This window comes from Colobus angolensis, unplaced genomic scaffold (genome assembly GCF_000951035.1).
Source record: "Colobus angolensis palliatus isolate OR3802 unplaced genomic scaffold, Cang.pa_1.0 Scaffold49, whole genome shotgun sequence".
Classification (NCBI taxonomy): Eukaryota; Metazoa; Chordata; class Mammalia; order Primates; family Cercopithecidae; genus Colobus; species Colobus angolensis.
Window position 1 is genome coordinate 10,143,653 of NW_012118376.1, and position 18,352 is coordinate 10,162,004.

The following is an 18,352-nucleotide window of genomic DNA, read 5'->3' on the forward strand; positions in this document are numbered from 1 at the left end:
CAGGATGGTCTCGATCTCCTGACCTCGTGATCCGCCCGTCTTGGCCTCCCAAAGTGCTGGGATTACAGGCTTGAGCCACTGCGCCCGGCCAGCTTTTCACTTAGCACCCTCACCCTAGCAAACTCCACCTGATAACCTTCACTGGACCTGAAACAAAGAGCCTCAATCCCCTGTATGACCTGCATTCCATGGGATGGGCCGGAGGTTCAGATGTTCTTCCTAGACAAGGAATGAATCCCTGGGTTGGCCACTCCTAGATTCCTTAGGCTTAGAACTCCAAGCGCACATTCTTCTTGACTATTGGATCATTCTTGAGGTAGGCTTACATTAAGTTATTGGTTAGATGCATCTGCCATACACTGATTTCCATTAAGGAGAGACCAAGGGTAGGTTACTCCAAACCCCTGATGCAGTCAATCTTCAAACTGAGCTTTAGGCAGAGGGATGGCAGAAGAGGAAGTGTGCTGAGTTGTGTGTTAGCAAGGTGAGTAGGCTACAGGTGAGGCCATGAGATGTGTGCAAGCTAGAGTCCTGCTCTGTCATTAACCCTAGGTGCTTCTTTTTACTCTTTAGTCCTGGGTTTCTTAATCTGTAAAATGCAGTGGTTGAGCTATACTGCTAAGAACTTTTCCAACTGTGACAGCTTGTAATTATCCAAAGGCAAGATGCTTTAGAAAAGTTGAAGCCCCATTTGACCCTAGGTATTTGCTCCACTCCTGTGTGTGAATATGAAATGAAGCCTGCCTGTTGGAAAAGTGGACCAGTGGGGAATTTGACTTGGTATTGGCCAGCAGGATTTGGCTGGACATTCCCTACCACAATGGCAGATCTCAACTGCAGAAAGGTGGCCAGAATAGTTTGCTATCACCTGTATGCCCAACTGAATTCCTGTTTTATTGTCCTGAAGAAAGGGGTTGCTTAAAGCTCTTATGTCTACGGTCCTTTCCTTGATGTGGTCTGTGCTGAGTAAACATCGTTAACATTTAGAGCCTGGAGAGCTTCCCTCTAAGCAGAGAATTTGAAGTGTGAACATAATTTAGTGGCCACATAATATTTTTTATCTACTGAAACCAGAGATCTTCTAGAAGTGGAGGGTGGTATTCAAAAAAAGCTATGATGGGGAAAAGATAGGAAGAGGAGTCATGGAAAGTTGGGAGTTTCTTTTCTATCCAAAACTTTACTCCAAATACCTGGGAAGGTCTTGAACCATGTGAGAGTGACATACCACAAATGTAACCATGGGCTGAGACCAAGCATCTAGAGTAGTCGTCTTCCCCTCGTTACTTCAAAACCTTCTTTGGAGAGAAAGATGATCAGAGGAAGACTATATCTTTGATCCCAGTGAGGGCCTAGAGATCCAAGCTGGTGTCAACTTGAATAAAACTCATTCTATTAAGCTAGTGATCCATTGCTCTGGGGCAGGGAATTAAATGAGGACTCTGTCATTTTCCTTATGCCTCACTGGTATAGCAGAGGGCCACAGTGGAAAACGTTCCAATTAGAAATCAGGTAACCAGGGCCCTTGGCCAGACCCCAACATGTATTAGCAATACGATCTTGACCATGTGCCAGTGTGATGAAAGCCAGTGTGCTCTCATCAGTGGAGTGTAGATTGTTACACTGATTCTTTCTACTTCATATTAGGCAGTGATGAGGATCAACTGACATAATGAATACTGAGATGGTGAGCATATTAGTGGCTTAAAATAACAAATATGTTATCTCACACAGGTTCATTAGGTCAGAAATTTGAGGACAGTTTAGCTGAGAGCTTTAGTTTGAGAACTCTCATGAGGTTGCAGTCAAGATGATTTCCAGGGCTGTCATCTGAAGCCTTGACTGTGGCTGGAGGATCCACTTATAAGATGGTGCACTCATGTGGTGGCAGGTAGATGCTAGCTTTTGGCAAAAGGTCTCAGTCCTTTACCATGTGGACCTCTCCATAGAGCTGTTTTGGTATTCTCATGACTTTATAGCAGGCTTCCCTCAGCAGGCCTTCCCTTGACCATGTAAGTTGGCCCTTTACAGTACACAGGAACATGAATACCAGAAATCAGAATATCAGGAGCCATCTTAGAGGCCATTTGATAAGCTGCTACTGCAGGTGTCATTAGATTTATTGTTCTGAGAATGTTGCTGTAAGTTGAAAGTACTATCTTAGGAAAATACTTTGACTAACATTCAGGCTGTTTCTCAGCCCAGTATCTCATTCTGTTCTCTGAATATAGGATGTCAAAATGCATCTTTCCAAAGGTCATTTGGAAGAGCAGGATGAGCACAGGTAATAGGTGTGAGGAGGCAAGGAAATGCTGTAGACACTTAATGAGTTAAGATTTAGCAAAGAAGCTCAGAAAAGCTTCAGGTGCACTAAGGCAGCAGGTTCATGGCCAACACTCACTGTGCTTGTTATAAGACAAAAATAAAGTCAATAGTTTAAAAATTTCCACCCCAGAAGACCTGTAATCAGTCTTGCCAATGAGAGCAAATGTAAGCCTAATTTCCTGTGCCTTTTCCTACTCAGCCTCTGTAAGGGGTCAGCCATCACAGAAATGGATAGAAAAGGTGGCCAAAACAAAATGTGTTGGGCCCAGCAACCTCCTTTCTGCACCATTTGTTGTATTTTTTTTTTCTGCAGTGGGAAAATACAATGAAGTCACGATGCAATCTCTCACAGGTCTTCTCAATGTATTTTCACAACTCAAAGGTTGTGTCTCAGTCAAAACTTTATCAAATAAAGCATCAAAAGAATGCTCCTTATATTTCTAGGATATGTATTTTGTACTTAATTAAATTTTGCAGATGTTTATGCAATACCAACAATGTACCCCAGAACTCTGAGGTAATGGTGAGAAGCAGAGAGGCACAATGAAGAGTCTGTTAGGGGTGATAAAGTGTTAAAGAAAAAGCTGAAAAATACAACAATGGCAGATACTATTGACAGTCTGGCCCAGAGGCATTCAGTACCTTCTCCCTGTCCACTTCCCAGTATAGATACAGAAGTGAGCTATTTGCTTTCCTGGCCTCACTGGAAGCTAGAGGTGACTACATAACCCAGTCCTGGTCAATGAGGTGTAGAGTCAGCTGGAGGCAGTTCAGAAAGTTTCCTTTCCCTTATAAAAGAGGAAGATGTGAAAGGAGAGCTCACTGGCACTGCTCCTTTTCCCTCCTGCCTGAATATAAATGTGATGGCTGAAGTGGGGCAGTCACCTTGTGCTCATGAAACAATTAACATTTCGCTGAAAATCCCATACACAGAGCAAAACATAAAAGGAACCACAGTCTTGGATGGCCTTGTTGTACTACCAAACCAATTCCAGCAACTCTCTACCTCCAGACTTTTAGTAGTAGTCATTTAAGCCACTTTTAGGTGGCTTTTCTCGTATTTACTGATTATTCCTGTTGAAGACTAAGGCCAAATGAGACTGTTAGAAAGTAAATGCACTGAAAGATCAGTGAGGTCAATTCAGCAAGAGCTGGAGAGGTGTGGAAGGGCTCGATTGGTGGAATTGGGGTCAATGGGGAGCGCTTGAATAGATGGAAATGTAGCAGATGGGATGAAGAATAGCATTCCAGAGTGGACGTACCAATAATTTATCACTGAATCCATATCTCTAAAGACAAGGTTGTCACAGGTCCCTGATCCCTAAGATGTGACACATGGCTGGGCCATTTTGTGTAATTAGGGGCAGCACAACATGATGTGTCACATCAAGGGCTCTTGGACTAGATAGACCTATGTTTGAGTCCCAGCTCTGCCACAAACCAGCTGCATAACTTTGAGCCTGCTGCATAACCTACTTAAGCTTCAGCTTCCTCATCTTTCAGTTGAGGGCAATAAAAATTAAACAAGGTGACATATGCAAAGTGCTTAGTATGTAGTAAGCATTTACTAGCCTGAGTGGTAATTACTACTATCATCATTATAGTGATCAGATATTATATCCATCTTTACATGCCACCATAGGGATGCCTGCTTAACTCTAGAATCCAATTGTTACATCTATCAGATGGGAATGCCATCTCTCAAAGCTGTATTACCTGTTAAGGAGGATCCTTGAGAAAGTTTCCTCGAAACCAGTTTGCCTGGAGTGTGTAAATAACTTACAGCATTTTGTTATTTTTAAGCCCTTTAAGTAGATTTTTGAGCTAAAAATCACTATGATCTCCCCCATCCCCCACCCGCAGCAGAAGATACAAGAATTATGTAAGGCAAGAAGATGAAAACTTTAAACAATGACCTTTAGACTCAGTGAAGGGTTCAGGGTTGCCATTGTATGGAGTAAACTGGCTCGGACTTTAGCAAGTTCTTTTTTTTTTTTTTTTTTTGAGACGGAGTCTCGCTCTGTCGCCCGGACTGGAGTGCAGTGGCCGGATCTCAGCTCACTGCAAGCTCCGCCTCCCGGGTTTTACACCATTCTCCTGCCTCAGCCTCCTGAGTAGCTGGGACTACAGGCGCCCGCCACCTCGCCCGGCTAGTTTTTGTATTTTTAGTAGAGACTGGGTTTCACCGTGTTAGCCAGGATGGTCTCGATCTCCTGACCTCGTGATCCGCCCGTCTCGGCCTCCCAAAGTGCTGGGATTACAGGCTTGAGCCACCGCGCCCAGCCGACTTTGGCAAGTTCTAAAGAAGTTTGGACTTCAAGGCACACTGTGGAAAACTCAAGGGCAGGAAGCTCTTTTCTGGTAAGACCATTTTGTTATGTGCTGTCTCTACCATCCGCAAAGGATGGGGGCTAGAAGGGAAGGTTGAGGTAGAACAAAGATAGTGTCAAGAAGAAACCTGGAAGGTATCATCTGAATGTGCTCTTGAACTCATAAATTCCCTCACAGTAACTCAGTTATTGGTTCTTCAGGTATGTGATTGGATCTGAGGCTGTAATTGTGCATGCACACACGTGAGCACACACACACACATATGTACATATACGCACATTCCTACCCCTCCACACCTTTCTTCCTGCTGCAGTCCGGTTGCCTTTCAAAATCTTTTCCCTCACTTATTTACAGTATCTCATCAAAGACTTTCTGACACTCCCAGTTAAAGTTTACTACTCCTGTGCTTTCTTAGACATTTGCTTTTAACTTTTCAAATTCTGTGAGTGTTCCATGCTTGCTGAGGAAAAACATACATTCAAAAAAATCAACCATGTAATTTTATTAATTAAACCCAATAGACTTCCAGAATTGTCATAAACATACTCTATAAGATATAAATGTATACACATATGTTGAATGAAATGGAATACTTTTTCATTGTTTAAAAATATATTTTGAATACATAAAACATAGATTTATTTATATGCCAATAAACAGGATATGAATGTATAACTTTTTAATTGCTGATGGTATCCTTCTGACTTATACTATACCATTATTTATTCAATAAGTCATTTAGATTAATTTCAGTATTAAAAGGAATATACCAATAAGCATCATTGCTCCTTGATATTGACACACTTGCCTAATCTCTCTCCCAGCTCTCAGGATTATTAGAATAATTTGAACTTTTACATCCATCTTAGTTTTTTAAATCTTAATTTATCTTTACATATATTCTCATTCAATATTTTCTTTCATTATTTTTCATAAATATGTTAACTATTATTTGGATATTGGTTCCATTACTGCTATCATTGTTCTCTACCATTTTTAGAAGACAACTTCCTCCTACTTGTGTTCTTTTTATTTGCTTTTCATTTGGCTGGAAGATTTTTAGGTTTTTTTTTTTCTCTGAAAAGGTAAAAGTGATCACTCTTTGGCATTATGTCTTAAATTTTTGTTGCCTCCAAACATAAACAGTTATTTGGCTTATATAGCTGTTGTCACAATCCTTTTTCTGTCATTAAGTGCTATGAAGGAAAGTCATTATTAACCTTTTTTTTTAAGTTTTAAATTTAAGAGATGGGGTCTTGCTCTGTTGCCCATGCTAGACTTGAAATCCTGGGCTCAAGTGATCCACTCACCTCAGCCTCCCAAGTAGCTGGGACTATAGGCATGTGCCACACTGCACTTGGCTTAAAAATTTTTTTTGTAATAGTAGCCTGTTTTTGTTTGGTTACTTATAAATTTTTTCCTTGAACCCTAAGAAAAGTTACCAAGCAATTTGGGGCTTATTATTTTATGATACTCAGTGGGTCCTTGATATGTGTAGGCTCAATCCTTATTTAGCTCAAGAAAATTTTCTTCTATCAGTTCTTTGATTAGTACTTCTCGACCTGCTCTGTTGTCTCCTGAATTCCTACTGTGCATGTATTAGATCTTTTCAATCTATTCTGTAGGTCATCTCTTTACTTATCATGGTCATCTCTTTTCTCTTGTGTCTGTATTCTGAGAGGATATCTTGAATTGTAAATTCTATTTCACTAATTTGTCTCTGTAGCATCCAATTTGTCTTTTACTGATAACCCTCCATTTTTAAATGTGCTAATAGTGTTTCATGTGATAGCAATTAGACCTGAGCTCAAAATTTTTTCCTATTAATAAATACAAGTTTCTCAAGTTTCAGAGGCGTTGATTTGATTTTTCCCCCTTTTCCTAGAGCCAATTTGTTTTGTATGGGAGACATTTGCTCCAACCCTTCTTTTTAATTACTGAAACATTTCATATGCCTTGTGATTGGCTGTAAAGCTTCTGTAGCAGGAAGGAGGTTACTGTGTGACTGAGTAATGAGAATTCATATGAATTTTGCCTGAGATTATATAGGTCTTTGTTCAAATCCTTTAACCCCAGATATCGGAGAGGGGTGAGGAATTATATGTATGTTTTAAATAATTTAAAGTTTTTAATTTAAAAATATTTAAACTCTAAAAGGTTTGATTTTTCTAGACTAGATAGGAAACATTTTTCTGCGAAGGGGATAAGGGAGAACTTGCACTAAATTTTTTTGTATGTTTACTGTGATAGACCTCAATGCCAGGACATAGTCTGTTCCTCCTAACTGATTTTGTTAGGAACCTGATATGGAGCTGCTTCTGCTTTTCTTAGCAAATATCTTTCCAAGCAGAAGCTGGATGTGAGGTCCAGAGCCAACTGGTGGACGTTGACATCTAATGCATCTCCCAAAGCATCCTTAAACTTAAGATTTTGCCCCTTCCAACTGGCAGGGTGTGCTGTGGCCAACTCAAACCAAACCCTGAGAGCCAACGGCTACATTTTTCTGGCATTTTGTGAGCGGGTTGTGATACACAGCTGTTATTAAACATTAAATGATGTAAGCTTAATATCACATAAATTATAATTACAGGAATCATTAAAAATTAAATCATAAATTTACAATCAAATACTAAAAACTCACCACTTCCTAATTGTTTCACTTTGTTATCAATACTCCTGAGATTACTTTTCATCGATTGCTTCTGGATGGTGGCAATACTATATATTGGTGTGCTACTGTGCACCTCCTCCCAGTTGTGTTCAGTGACATGCGGAAGAGCTAATGATTGAACGTTTTCTGGTGCACCCTTGCTGGTTCACCCTAAGCCCTAGCCTCAATTTCTCTAAACTAGGGAGATGTGGGAGAATATACTGTGCAGTTCTGCTAAGGATTTACAGCCACTTACCAGAGATACTTTCCCTTATATGTTATAGGCTGGTTAAAACTTCCTTCATTCTACTGTGATTACCGACTTTTGCAGAAATTCCTCAAAAGTTCTATATATTGATGACAATCCTTATCCTTGGGAAAAAGCCAGAAAACTTGAACTTCCAGTTTACGGGGTGTTATTAAAATGTATCATTGGAATGTATCTTTGAGAGACAAAATTTTAAAAGTAGTAAAATGAACCTGAAACTAGGATATTCTGTGGGGAAAATGATGAATGAAACATAGTGCCACATAAAGTTGGGCTCCAGACCAGATGAAGCTGATGTCTGGATAAGAGAGTGGAGTGGCCAGTCCCTCACAGCTTTGAGATTTGGCACTGCCTGAGATGTCACAAGGACTTCCCGAAGAGAGATTCACCACTGAGCTGCTGGCCTGGAACAGTCTAGCAAATAAACAGCGGCCCTGATTTTGTTGGCCTTTCTTTCTGTAGAACTTGCAGGGCAGCTTTCTCAGGCATGTTGAAGTGGGTGCAGCCCAAACAGTACTAGGAAACAGGCAAGATGCACCTCGAGCAGAGTTCTGAAGCCAATGTCACAGAACCTCCTTTCTAGGACAATATTCTGCTTCTGCCACAGACTGAATAAGAAAGCACCATATGGAGAATATATCTGAAGAACCATTGCTAATCGAACCTTGTGTAAGAGGCGCTACCGCTTGCAGAGATCTCTTTGACAGATTCCTCTCAAGTGTCAGGGCAAGAGGATCATTTAGTTCCTCCTCCCAGAGCACTGAAACTATGAAAGTATTGTGTGCCCCTTTTTTTTGCCTGGCTAATAGGAAGCTTTGTTTTCCTTCAATTATTGAAACTTTCCTTAGAGATAATTAGTTTTTATTTTCAATAACATCTCCCTTCCTTTCTTCCTTCCCTACTTGTTTTGTGTCTATTTCGTGGCTTTACTTTTTTGTCATACTTGTGTTTAATGTTATACAATGTATATTAATGTATACTATGTATTTAATGTTATAAATACATTTAATGTATTTAATGTTATACAATATTTCAGAATAATAGAACAGCCAATCACATAAATTGGTGATTTTTAATCCATTGGATGATGAGTAAATCAATGCTGTGTACCTAAGAGCCAATAAAAGGTAAATACTTCCTGGAAGTAGGTACAGATATGAATAAATATAAATATCTTATATAAAATATCTTAAAAGTTATACATTTTGGGTGGTTTACCATGTGTCCAGCCAGCTCTATCCTACAAACGACAGGAAATCGAAAGCGATAGATTTGGGGAATGTAATCTTGATAGGCAAGACTTATGACTTACTAACAACCATATGTATTGCTTTCCATTGATTAAATGCCAGCCATGTTGCAGGTGCATTCCGTACACCTTATTTAATGCTCATTCCTAGAGACTCCAAAAGTTAGGTTTTCTATTAAATGCATACCCAGGTGATCCTAATGTTCAACTAGGGTTGAGAATTTCTCATCTAAAATAAAAGGAAAAGGTACAGTTCCATGCAGATCACATCTAATGTGCCAAGATAAAGAGCCAACTGAGGCCCTGGCGTCTGTTCCTGGACAGGGAGAGAAGTGGCTTGCCTAAAGCTGAGGTGTGTGATGTCAGCTGTCTGAACCACCTGCAGCATGGGAACTTTAGATAGGAACATTCAACTCTAGAGAACTTATAATGTAGATAATGCCTTTGACAGTACTGAAAAACCAAACATGTCACCTGAAAAGTGATTATATTTAAGAAGTGTAATGGTCTAGGCTCAATAGAAGCAGCTTCCATGAAGGCTGGTGGGAGGAGCAACCACCAGGAGTACATGGGCCTGTTTTACTAGAGTAGGAAACATTTGAAATGTCAACTCCTCTCTGAAGCTTGGCCTAGCTCCTCATGCAGGCCTACTTGAGACTTAATGTTCATTCCTCTCTGTATCTCTTATGATAGAGGGCAGTTGTTTGAGTTTGCTTTCACCAGCAGACTGTAATCTTTGATTTCACCTGTCTTATCATTGGACCTTCAGAGGGAAATACAGTGTCAAGCAAATAGTAGGCGCTCAATAAAGCTTTGAATGAATCAGTACATTAGACACCTCATCGGATGTCTTATCCTCGCACATCCAAATAAACAGATCATCACCACTGTCAACAAAACTATTTTAAATAGTTTTAAACATGGCACTGGGCCTCTGTTAGAGGACAGTAAATATGGCACAAAGTGACTAGCACATTGTCTCCATCGTGATGATGTTATCTATACTTTCTGGTTTCTGAGGGCTTGGACTATAAATCACTGAGCTCTGAAATGAGAGCTCCATAAATAAATTGGTTCCAGTGAGTTAGTCTTACAACGTATGGTATATTTCACAGTCAAAACTATAATTCTAATGAGCAGTCGTGGTGATGAATAGACCTCCCTTGTAACTTTCTTCCTAATGTGATTAGTGGTGGTAGTTAGAGGTTGACTGTCCTGTTCTCATATTGTAGGCCAAACATTTACACCTGTCAAGACAGGTATAGATTTAGAATATTTTATTTAACAAGTTAAGCCTGAGGTTATGCTTCAGACTGTTATGATTGAGTGCTACAGAGAGAAGGGAATTTCTCATTTCCTTCTGGAAAGCAAAATGCAGATTAGCATGTTGGTGATTACTCATTTATCCTCCACACCCTCCCTCCCCCAAAGCATCTCAGCGGTTTTCTGTTGAGTTGATTTATGACAGCAATACCAAACTGGGGGTTACAAAGTGCTATCTTTTGAGAAGATAATCTGAAGTTTGGATAGTGAGTAATCAATTCTATCTATTTAAGATATTGCAATTGATTTTTATTTTTAAATAGACTTTTTAAGGGACAAGTTCAGGGAAAACAAGGTGTCTTAAATTGACTGACACTGTATCAGGTCTTAACAGACTCTACTTCCCTGCCTCCCACCATGTCCCAGAGGGTTTGGTAGGCTACATTCTTTTAGCACTTCATGCTTTAGGTAGACGGGCAGAGTGTCATTTCCAAATACACTCCTCTCCACACTGTCAAGAACTTGGCTGCCAATTTAGATTCACCTCAGGTGTCACGTTTAAGATGTCAGCAAGTAAAGTATACCCCAATTCTAGGCATGCTTTCACTTGGCCATAGTCACTGGCAACATAAAAGACCACCAGTTGTGGGTTAAAATTGGTGGTCAGGTTGTAAATGGAGAATTGGGGGACTGAGAAGCTTCATTCAGCTCACTTAATCACAGCATATGCTCTAGAAGGAGTCCCAGAGGCCCAAACCTTTATCTCACAGATAAGGAGTTGGAGGCCTGGAAGGTGCCTTGAATTGGCCCACTTCCCACAGCTGGTTAAAGACAGATAAAAAGACCAGGCTGGGTCTCCTAAACTGCAAATCAATCTATTTTCTTTTTTCTATGGCCTATACTATGAACATAAATTATAAAGTAACATATCACTCATTAATGGCAATGGTTTTTAGTTAAAATACTAGACGTACTATTTCAGTAAGCAGGTGATCTAAAGTCGTGTTCTTCAAACTTTAGTATACATTAAAATCACTCAGCTTGTTGAAACAGATTGCTAGGCTCCAGTGTCAGAGTTAGTAGGTCAGGGGTAGGGGCTGTGAATTTGTACCTCTAATAGGTTTCCGAGTGAAGCTGATGTGAATGCTGTTAATCTGGGAACTACACTTTGGGAACCACTGGTTTAAAGCAAGCCCAGGCTATTTCCTGCCATTCATCATTGGCCACCTGTGCACTGTCTACTAATTGAAAGCCACATGGTTACCTCCCCAGCAAAATGTTACCAGTGAGCTTTTTTTTTTTTTTTTTTTTTTTTTGCATTCTCTTGTGCATTTTCCATTGAAAGGCTATTACATTACAGCATAGGGGCAAAGAGCTCTGGCTTGAGAAGTCTATGCATTCAACTCTGCTCTCAGATGCTGCATGATCTTAAGCAAGTCTTTTCACATCTATGCCTGTTTTCTCATCTAAAGAATGGGAATATAATCATCTTACCCACATAATTGTGGAAAGAGTAAGACAAAGAGTTTAACAGATGATGATCACTTGATATGTCAGAGACCAGTGGGGTGTAGGGGTGGGAATTACCCTAGCTCCTACTGGAATAATTGTATGATGATAATTACTTGGGTGAGGGAAGGGCTTGGAAACCAAATAGGGGTGGTGAGGGAAACCAGACATTTAGCAACAGCATAAAGCTGCAACCACTTCTTGGGCTAGAGTAAAAATGGGAGGAGGTAATGTTTCCAGAGCCTTGTCCTGAGAGCTAGAGCAGAGGGGGTTTGCTCAGACCTGAAAATGAGGGTCTATCTGGCAGGAGCTAGAGTCAGGGAAGAGACACCTAGAAGTCGGAGGGCAAGAGATCCAGGGAATATAGTTCTCTGTGATACCAAACAGAACAGGCGGAAAGCAGAACTTCAGTCTTGGAGCTACTGCCATATTCAGAATTTATTAATCATTGTTGCCCCTGAGAGTAACTATTTGTATGTCCCTCTCCCCTCTACTACTAGACTATGTCTTCAGGTCTAGACCCTCACCTTCACATGTGCCTACATGTAAAGTAAACACCATATACATGCAAAGTGGTATTGCCTTACGTCCACTTAGCAATAAAAACAAATGGAAAAGTTATCTACAGTAAGACTTATGCATCTTGACTAGGTGATACAATGTAAAATCTGCATTTGGGGTATAGCTTAGCTGCTGTCTACAGCCCCATGTCATCCCTGCACTGTGTGTTCAAAATGTGCAGACTGCACAACAGACAAAACTAGACACTTGGTTCTTAAGGATGATTCTCAAGGTTTGGGGATGAATGCAGAGGCGGCGAGAATTGAGGGATGATGGGCATTCTAGTTTTCCTATAGCGAGAACATGTCTTGAAAGGACATCACCTAGAGGTATTTCCTCATTTAAGATGGTGAAATCGGCCGAGGGTGGTGGCTCATGCCTGTAATCCCAGTACTTTGGGAGGCTGAGGTGGAGCAGATCATGAGGTCAGGAGATCAAGACCATCCTGCCTAGGTGAAACCCCATCTCTGCTAAAAATACAATTAGCGGGGCATGGTGGCGGGCGCCTGTAGTCCCAGCTATTCAGGAGACTGAGGCAGGGGAATGGTGTGAACCCAGGAGGCGGAGCTTGCAGTGAGCCAAGATCACACCACTGCACTCCAGCCTGGGCGACAGAGCAAGACTCTGTCTCAAAAAAAAAAAAAAAAAGATGGTGAACTATATTAACAACAGCTCAGTATTACTTACATGTGAACACTCAATGTCCTTCTCAACTTTACAAAAATGAGATACTGTGATAACAATCAAAGGGGGTGGGTGGGAGAAATAGAAATAGCAGCAATATTTATAAGCCAAAGTACAGCTGTTTTAGAACGATTTCTTAGGTGGTAAGTGAAATTCCAACCCAAAACTTAAGTTTCAAAACAACCTTTATTCTGTTTGAAGATCTAATACAATGCATTAAAGCAACTTAAAACAAGACATAGCTCCACTGAATCTATAACTTGAACGAAATGTCAAGGAGGCACACTACCCCCACCCCCCACCCCAGTTGCCTTGTGAAGGCAAAATTACAACTGACCGTGACATCCTCCCTCTCGTCAAAAGACCAACTTTATTTTAACAATGTCATATAAACAGATTTGTAAAAACATTGAACTGATTGTAGCTTTAAAAAATACACAGGTATAAATGAGTTTTTTTGTTTTGCTTTTTTTTATATATATATATATATTTATTTATTTATATATATATATATATATATAGCAGCATCCTGGGCAGTTAATGCTATCTCATGGTGACAAGTTTCATGTTAAGTTGGATAGTCTTTCCAATTGACTCAATTCTATTTCCTCCCCACCAGTATTTTCTAGAACTAGTTTTTTAAAAAATAAGAATTTGGCATTTTGGAACTTTGTCCCATGTGAGACATTGTGCTTTAAACTGCCCCTTTCTAAAAATGACCCTAAACTCCAACAGATCTCAGGGTCTGCAATTCAACTGACTTGGATACCATGCATAGCAAAAGCACAGTTGTTAAAACCAGCAGAATTTTTCTTCCAAAGGAACATCAGTAGGACTTCCCAAACATGTTACTAGTTCATAACCAGCTATATGACAAAGCAATTGGTTCCCCACAGTGACAGCTCACATGAACACATTTTGACTTAACACACTAAAAACAAGGATTTCCAAGCTAAGGAAGTCATGTGACCAGCTCCCTAAAAGGAGTAACTTTAAAAAACACAAAAAAGCCAAAGAAATATGAACTTCTCACTTCACTTGCAAACAATTTTCACCTTTGTAAGACAAAACAAAGCAACCTCAATGGGAAAAATCCCATACACATATATAAGAATTGTACTAGACGTTTGCTTGTTATGTACTTGAACTCAACTACCGTGGATCTGTTTTGGCTGAAAGGTGTACTGGGAACACAGTCCATGCACATATACATATATACATATATCAAAAGGCCGTGAAGTTATCAGATGTTGCAAACACATGCTTTTTGCTTTTTCACGTGGTTATGATCTCTCGTGTGTGTAATGTGAGGTCCCAATGCTCCCACTTCTATGCCCTATCACAGCCTCACTGCAGCTTAGCTTCTGGCTTTATCTTTAGGATGCTACACTGGGTGGGAAAAACTGATGTATGGATAAAATCACATATCAGGAGTGCCTCTGCTGTATCTATTCATACTCAGCCGTTCAGACTATTGTTAGGAGGACTGTCTGATGAAACTCAAAGTGCCCGGCTAGCAAAATATCTAAAAAGACAAATGCGGTGAGCAAGCTACACCGCAATCAAAAAGGCATTGGGCAGAATAGGTCTGCTGTAACTCAGTCATATGGAATGATGAATCCTACTTTGCTGTTCAATGAAAAGATCTATTGCACTTATGTTTGTGAGATGCAAAAATAAGGCAACTGCCTAAATACCATGTCATCTTGCAAAGACTGTTGAAGCAAAAATTCACAAAACTGTAGCTTTTAATAAAAATATTCAATCTCAGATCTTATATTTTAGAAATAAAAATTTGTATGTAATAGCATACATGTGCTACCAAAGAAAACCCACAAACCTAGTTTAAAAACTATTAACCAATTAACTGTTAGATTTGTGTGTGATCTAGAAGGGTATCACAATAACTTTAAAGCAGAGACACAGACTAAACCAGGGAAATCATCAGTTGTCTGGCGATGAGAGGGAGATGGTCAGATCAGTGAAGTCAAGTTTGAGGGCTAACAGTCTTGCTGTAAGACTGACTTTTGCTTAAGTATGAGTAGCTTCATGTAAAGAGGAAAAATACATTCTACAGATGATTCACTCAGCTGCAAGACTGATTCTTTCAAAAGGAACAACATTAAAAAACAAAGGAACAGAAAACCCTCACCCTAGTACTTAAACAGAAATATAGCTGTGGGTAAATCTAATATGGAGAAAGGGAAATTTGAAATTGCAAGATTTCATTTACGTCTATTAGGGTAGTGACCATATTATGGTTGCTAATTAGTCTTTATTCCTCCTAACACATGTACAGTTCCTACTGAACATACCAGCTTTTGCAGATCTAAATCAGGAAGAGAGATCTCTCACTCCTGCCCTAAACGGGAAACATTATGCTAACTATGCTTCCTTTTCCCCGTAGTGAAGCACATGCAATGATTAGGATGAACGAGAAGGACTGCCACTTGGATTCCTGCAATGGCCATGACCTTAGCGAGCTCCACATAGTCCAGAGCAGTGACGGTACGATTGTGTCCATTTCCTTTATATTCTAAACCAAATGGAAAGCTAGGAGTAACCAACATCCCACCAAAAGTATTTTTTCAGATCATGCTTTTTTTTTTTCCTAAAATGAGTATTTGCTGGTCGTGATGGATAGTCCAATGTGACAGAGATCATCCCTTTAAACCAGTGTTCTAAACAAAGGTGAGCACTGTTCCAGGAACCCAAAAACAAACTTGGCACTTCCTTCCTAAGAACTGAAATACCTGACCAGTCACACTGTGTTACAGTAGGTTTGTAATTGTCATTAATTGATAACTAGCAAATGAAAGTGAGAAAAGACTGAAATAGAAGAAGCAACTTCACTTTGCAGTTATTCACTTCTCTGTAAATCATGAGAAAGACAAAGTGCATATAACCTTGCCTCTCCCTCCCACCACCCAACCTGATACATCCCTTCACTACATTCCCCCCTCCCTAGATTCAAGAAGTTCACAATTCTTTATGAAATAAACATTGCCAGGTACCGTATTTTAAGAGTCTTAAAACAACATTGTTGGACTCAGCAATACTTTGTCATATTCATATATCTTTTTCTTTTTTTATTGAATAAAGCAGCTTTGAAGCTTATCAGGCACTGCCCAACAAAACAGTCCAAAAAAATCTGTTATGAACTTTTTAACCTTGGGCTAACAGCCAAGTACTCTGTACAAGAAAAACTGTAAAATATTTCATAGTTTTAATTCTGAAGCCATTTTTTTTTTACTGGCATCCTGTACATTTCTTTTAAAAAAGGATAACAAAAATGAATATTAACAAAAATCCGGGACAACAATATTTTCAAGCAACAAAAACTGGGGTGGGGAAGCTTATTCTGAAGATACATTTAAAACTGAAATAACAACTTAATGAAAATTAAGAATTGCATAGCGCTGTGATTTAGCCTTCAGCAAAACAAAACAGAAGCTATTTGGTATTGATACAAATCCATCTATTTGATAGTTAGTCATCCAATATTATGTACATATTTTATATACTGAATGTCATTTTAAGTCCTGTTTTCCAAACTCCATTTTTCTGTTGCTGGGTTTTTGTTTTTTGACAAGTTTAAACACTTTCTGGCACTTTCTATGACAGAATTTCTTCTGAACATACATGAACTGACATTCTCCCAAAGCGTCCCTTGTGAGTGGAAGTGCCTTTCTGCTACATATCGTTCATTTGTTAGAAAATGAAATAATCCACAGTGCGATGTGTCTGGGTCCACCGTGCACAGCAACATCCAGGCTAAACCAGGCTGGACCGAACCTTCTCAGGCCAGGGTTCTTCTGCCTCTCTCTCCTCCGCTCTCCACAGTCCCAACTTTCAGCTGGTAAAGCTTCAGAAAGCATTAACAAGCACCATGGTTAAAGGCCTCTTTGTCCCTGCACGCAGAGATTTTTGCATTTCTTTTTCTCTTTGTGTTGTATGTGGTTGTGGCTTTAAATTAAACCAAAGAAAAAAAGAAAAAGAAAGAAAGGATAAGCACTCCAGCTTAGAAACGTGTGGTCATCATACAGCCCTAGGCTGCATATCTTCCCCTACTTCTTTTTTTGTGAAAGAAAGCTCTAGTCCCATCCAAAGACAGATGGCTTCGCTTCTGCAGCTCAATTCACAGATCAGACTGGAGAGGAGCCCTTTGCTTTCCAGAGGCCTCAGGGTGGCTGAACTTCAGGAGAAGGATCAGAGAGTAAGCGCTTCATCGCCTCTGCTGTGCATATACTGGGTAGGCTAGTGTGACATTGAGGGAGTCGTTGTGCTGCACGAGGGAGGTGTGTTGGTAATGTAGCACCAGTTCTTTCAGAGAGCTGTACAAGTTATAGGGCTCGGCAAAGCCATAGCCAGTCGCTGTTTTGTTTATGACACAATGCTTTACTTCGCCGTCCACCCTAGAGAGGAGAGAAGAAAAACTGTCTTTTGAGCTTGCCCAAGACAATTCACAACTCTACAGAGCATGTTTAATAAAAAGCATCATTGTGCAGTCTCAACTTGGGGAAAGGGTCCTAGGTTACAGTAGACTCTTGGCCCTGTCACATGGTGGACACTTGGCTGAGTGCCTTGGGTAGGTAACCCAGCTTCACTGACCTACTTTATTTTCATCTTTAAAATGGTTTAAAGGGAAGACAATAGTAAAATGTATGTAATACAGTTACTTTGAGAAATGAAAGGAGATCATGCATGCAATATGCTTGATAAAATGCCTGACATGCGGTAAGCATGCAACAAATGGTAGCTTCCAACCATGATGAGGACAACTATCAGCAGTGCTCCATGACTAGCAGTGTTACTATTACTCCCAGGACGATTATTCATAGGATTCCTTCTTTCTGGCTGTCCTTGAGGTGTCTGCACAACTCTCCATCTCTGCATGTGCCCTTAGACAAGGTAAGGACAAAAGGACCCTTCTTTGCTGTAGGAATATTTCCCTCATTAAATGAAAGGTGATCATGGAGTATCACATACTTTTAGAACCATTCCCTACTAGAGGACATTAATTTCTCTGAAATGGTGATGTTGGTGATCTCATGTGGGTATACCTGTCTCAAGGATAATGATCAGCATGCTTTCTCTTTTTTGACCTGTTCCTGATGAGTACTTTTCCTATGGGTGATGTTCTCTCATAAATTACCTCAGATTCTAACTACAGTAGCCTTGAGAGGCAAAAAAGGCAGGCATTGCCGCTTCCATTTTAAAGACGAGAAAAAAAGGTTTAGCGACGTCTCGTGATTAATTAGCACTGAATGGGAATCCAAACCCTAGTCTTCCAGCTAAACAGTAGGTATATATTAGACTGTATTAACATATATGTATGTTTCTATTAGATTGTATTAACATATACTTCTGGCTAGACTTTAAAATACTATTACGTCTGCTTTGGTTTCTCTTCTACATTACTGTACTATAAGCTTATTCAAGACTATTTCAAAACTCAATGAATGAATGAATGAAACATCTCTTCATGAGATGTTGTGAAGAATAGTTTGCTGGA

The 18,352-nt window shown here is 39.9% G+C and overlaps 1 protein-coding gene across 5 annotated transcripts in view; it reads right to left on the bottom strand.

The window, feature by feature from the left end:
* Positions 1 to 15,893: 15,893 nt before the first annotated feature.
* Positions 15,894 to 18,352, bottom strand: part of PIK3R1 (phosphoinositide-3-kinase, regulatory subunit 1 (alpha)) — a 71,004-nt gene continuing 68,545 nt past the window's right edge. For all 5 annotated transcript variants that reach the window (XM_011959342.1, XM_011959344.1, XM_011959345.1 and 2 more), the window contains one exon: positions 15,894 to 17,252. In XM_011959342.1, coding sequence (XP_011814732.1) covers positions 17,063 to 17,252 — 190 coding nt within the window. In that variant the 3' untranslated portion in view covers positions 15,894 to 17,062. The remainder of the gene's footprint in view (positions 17,253 to 18,352) is intronic.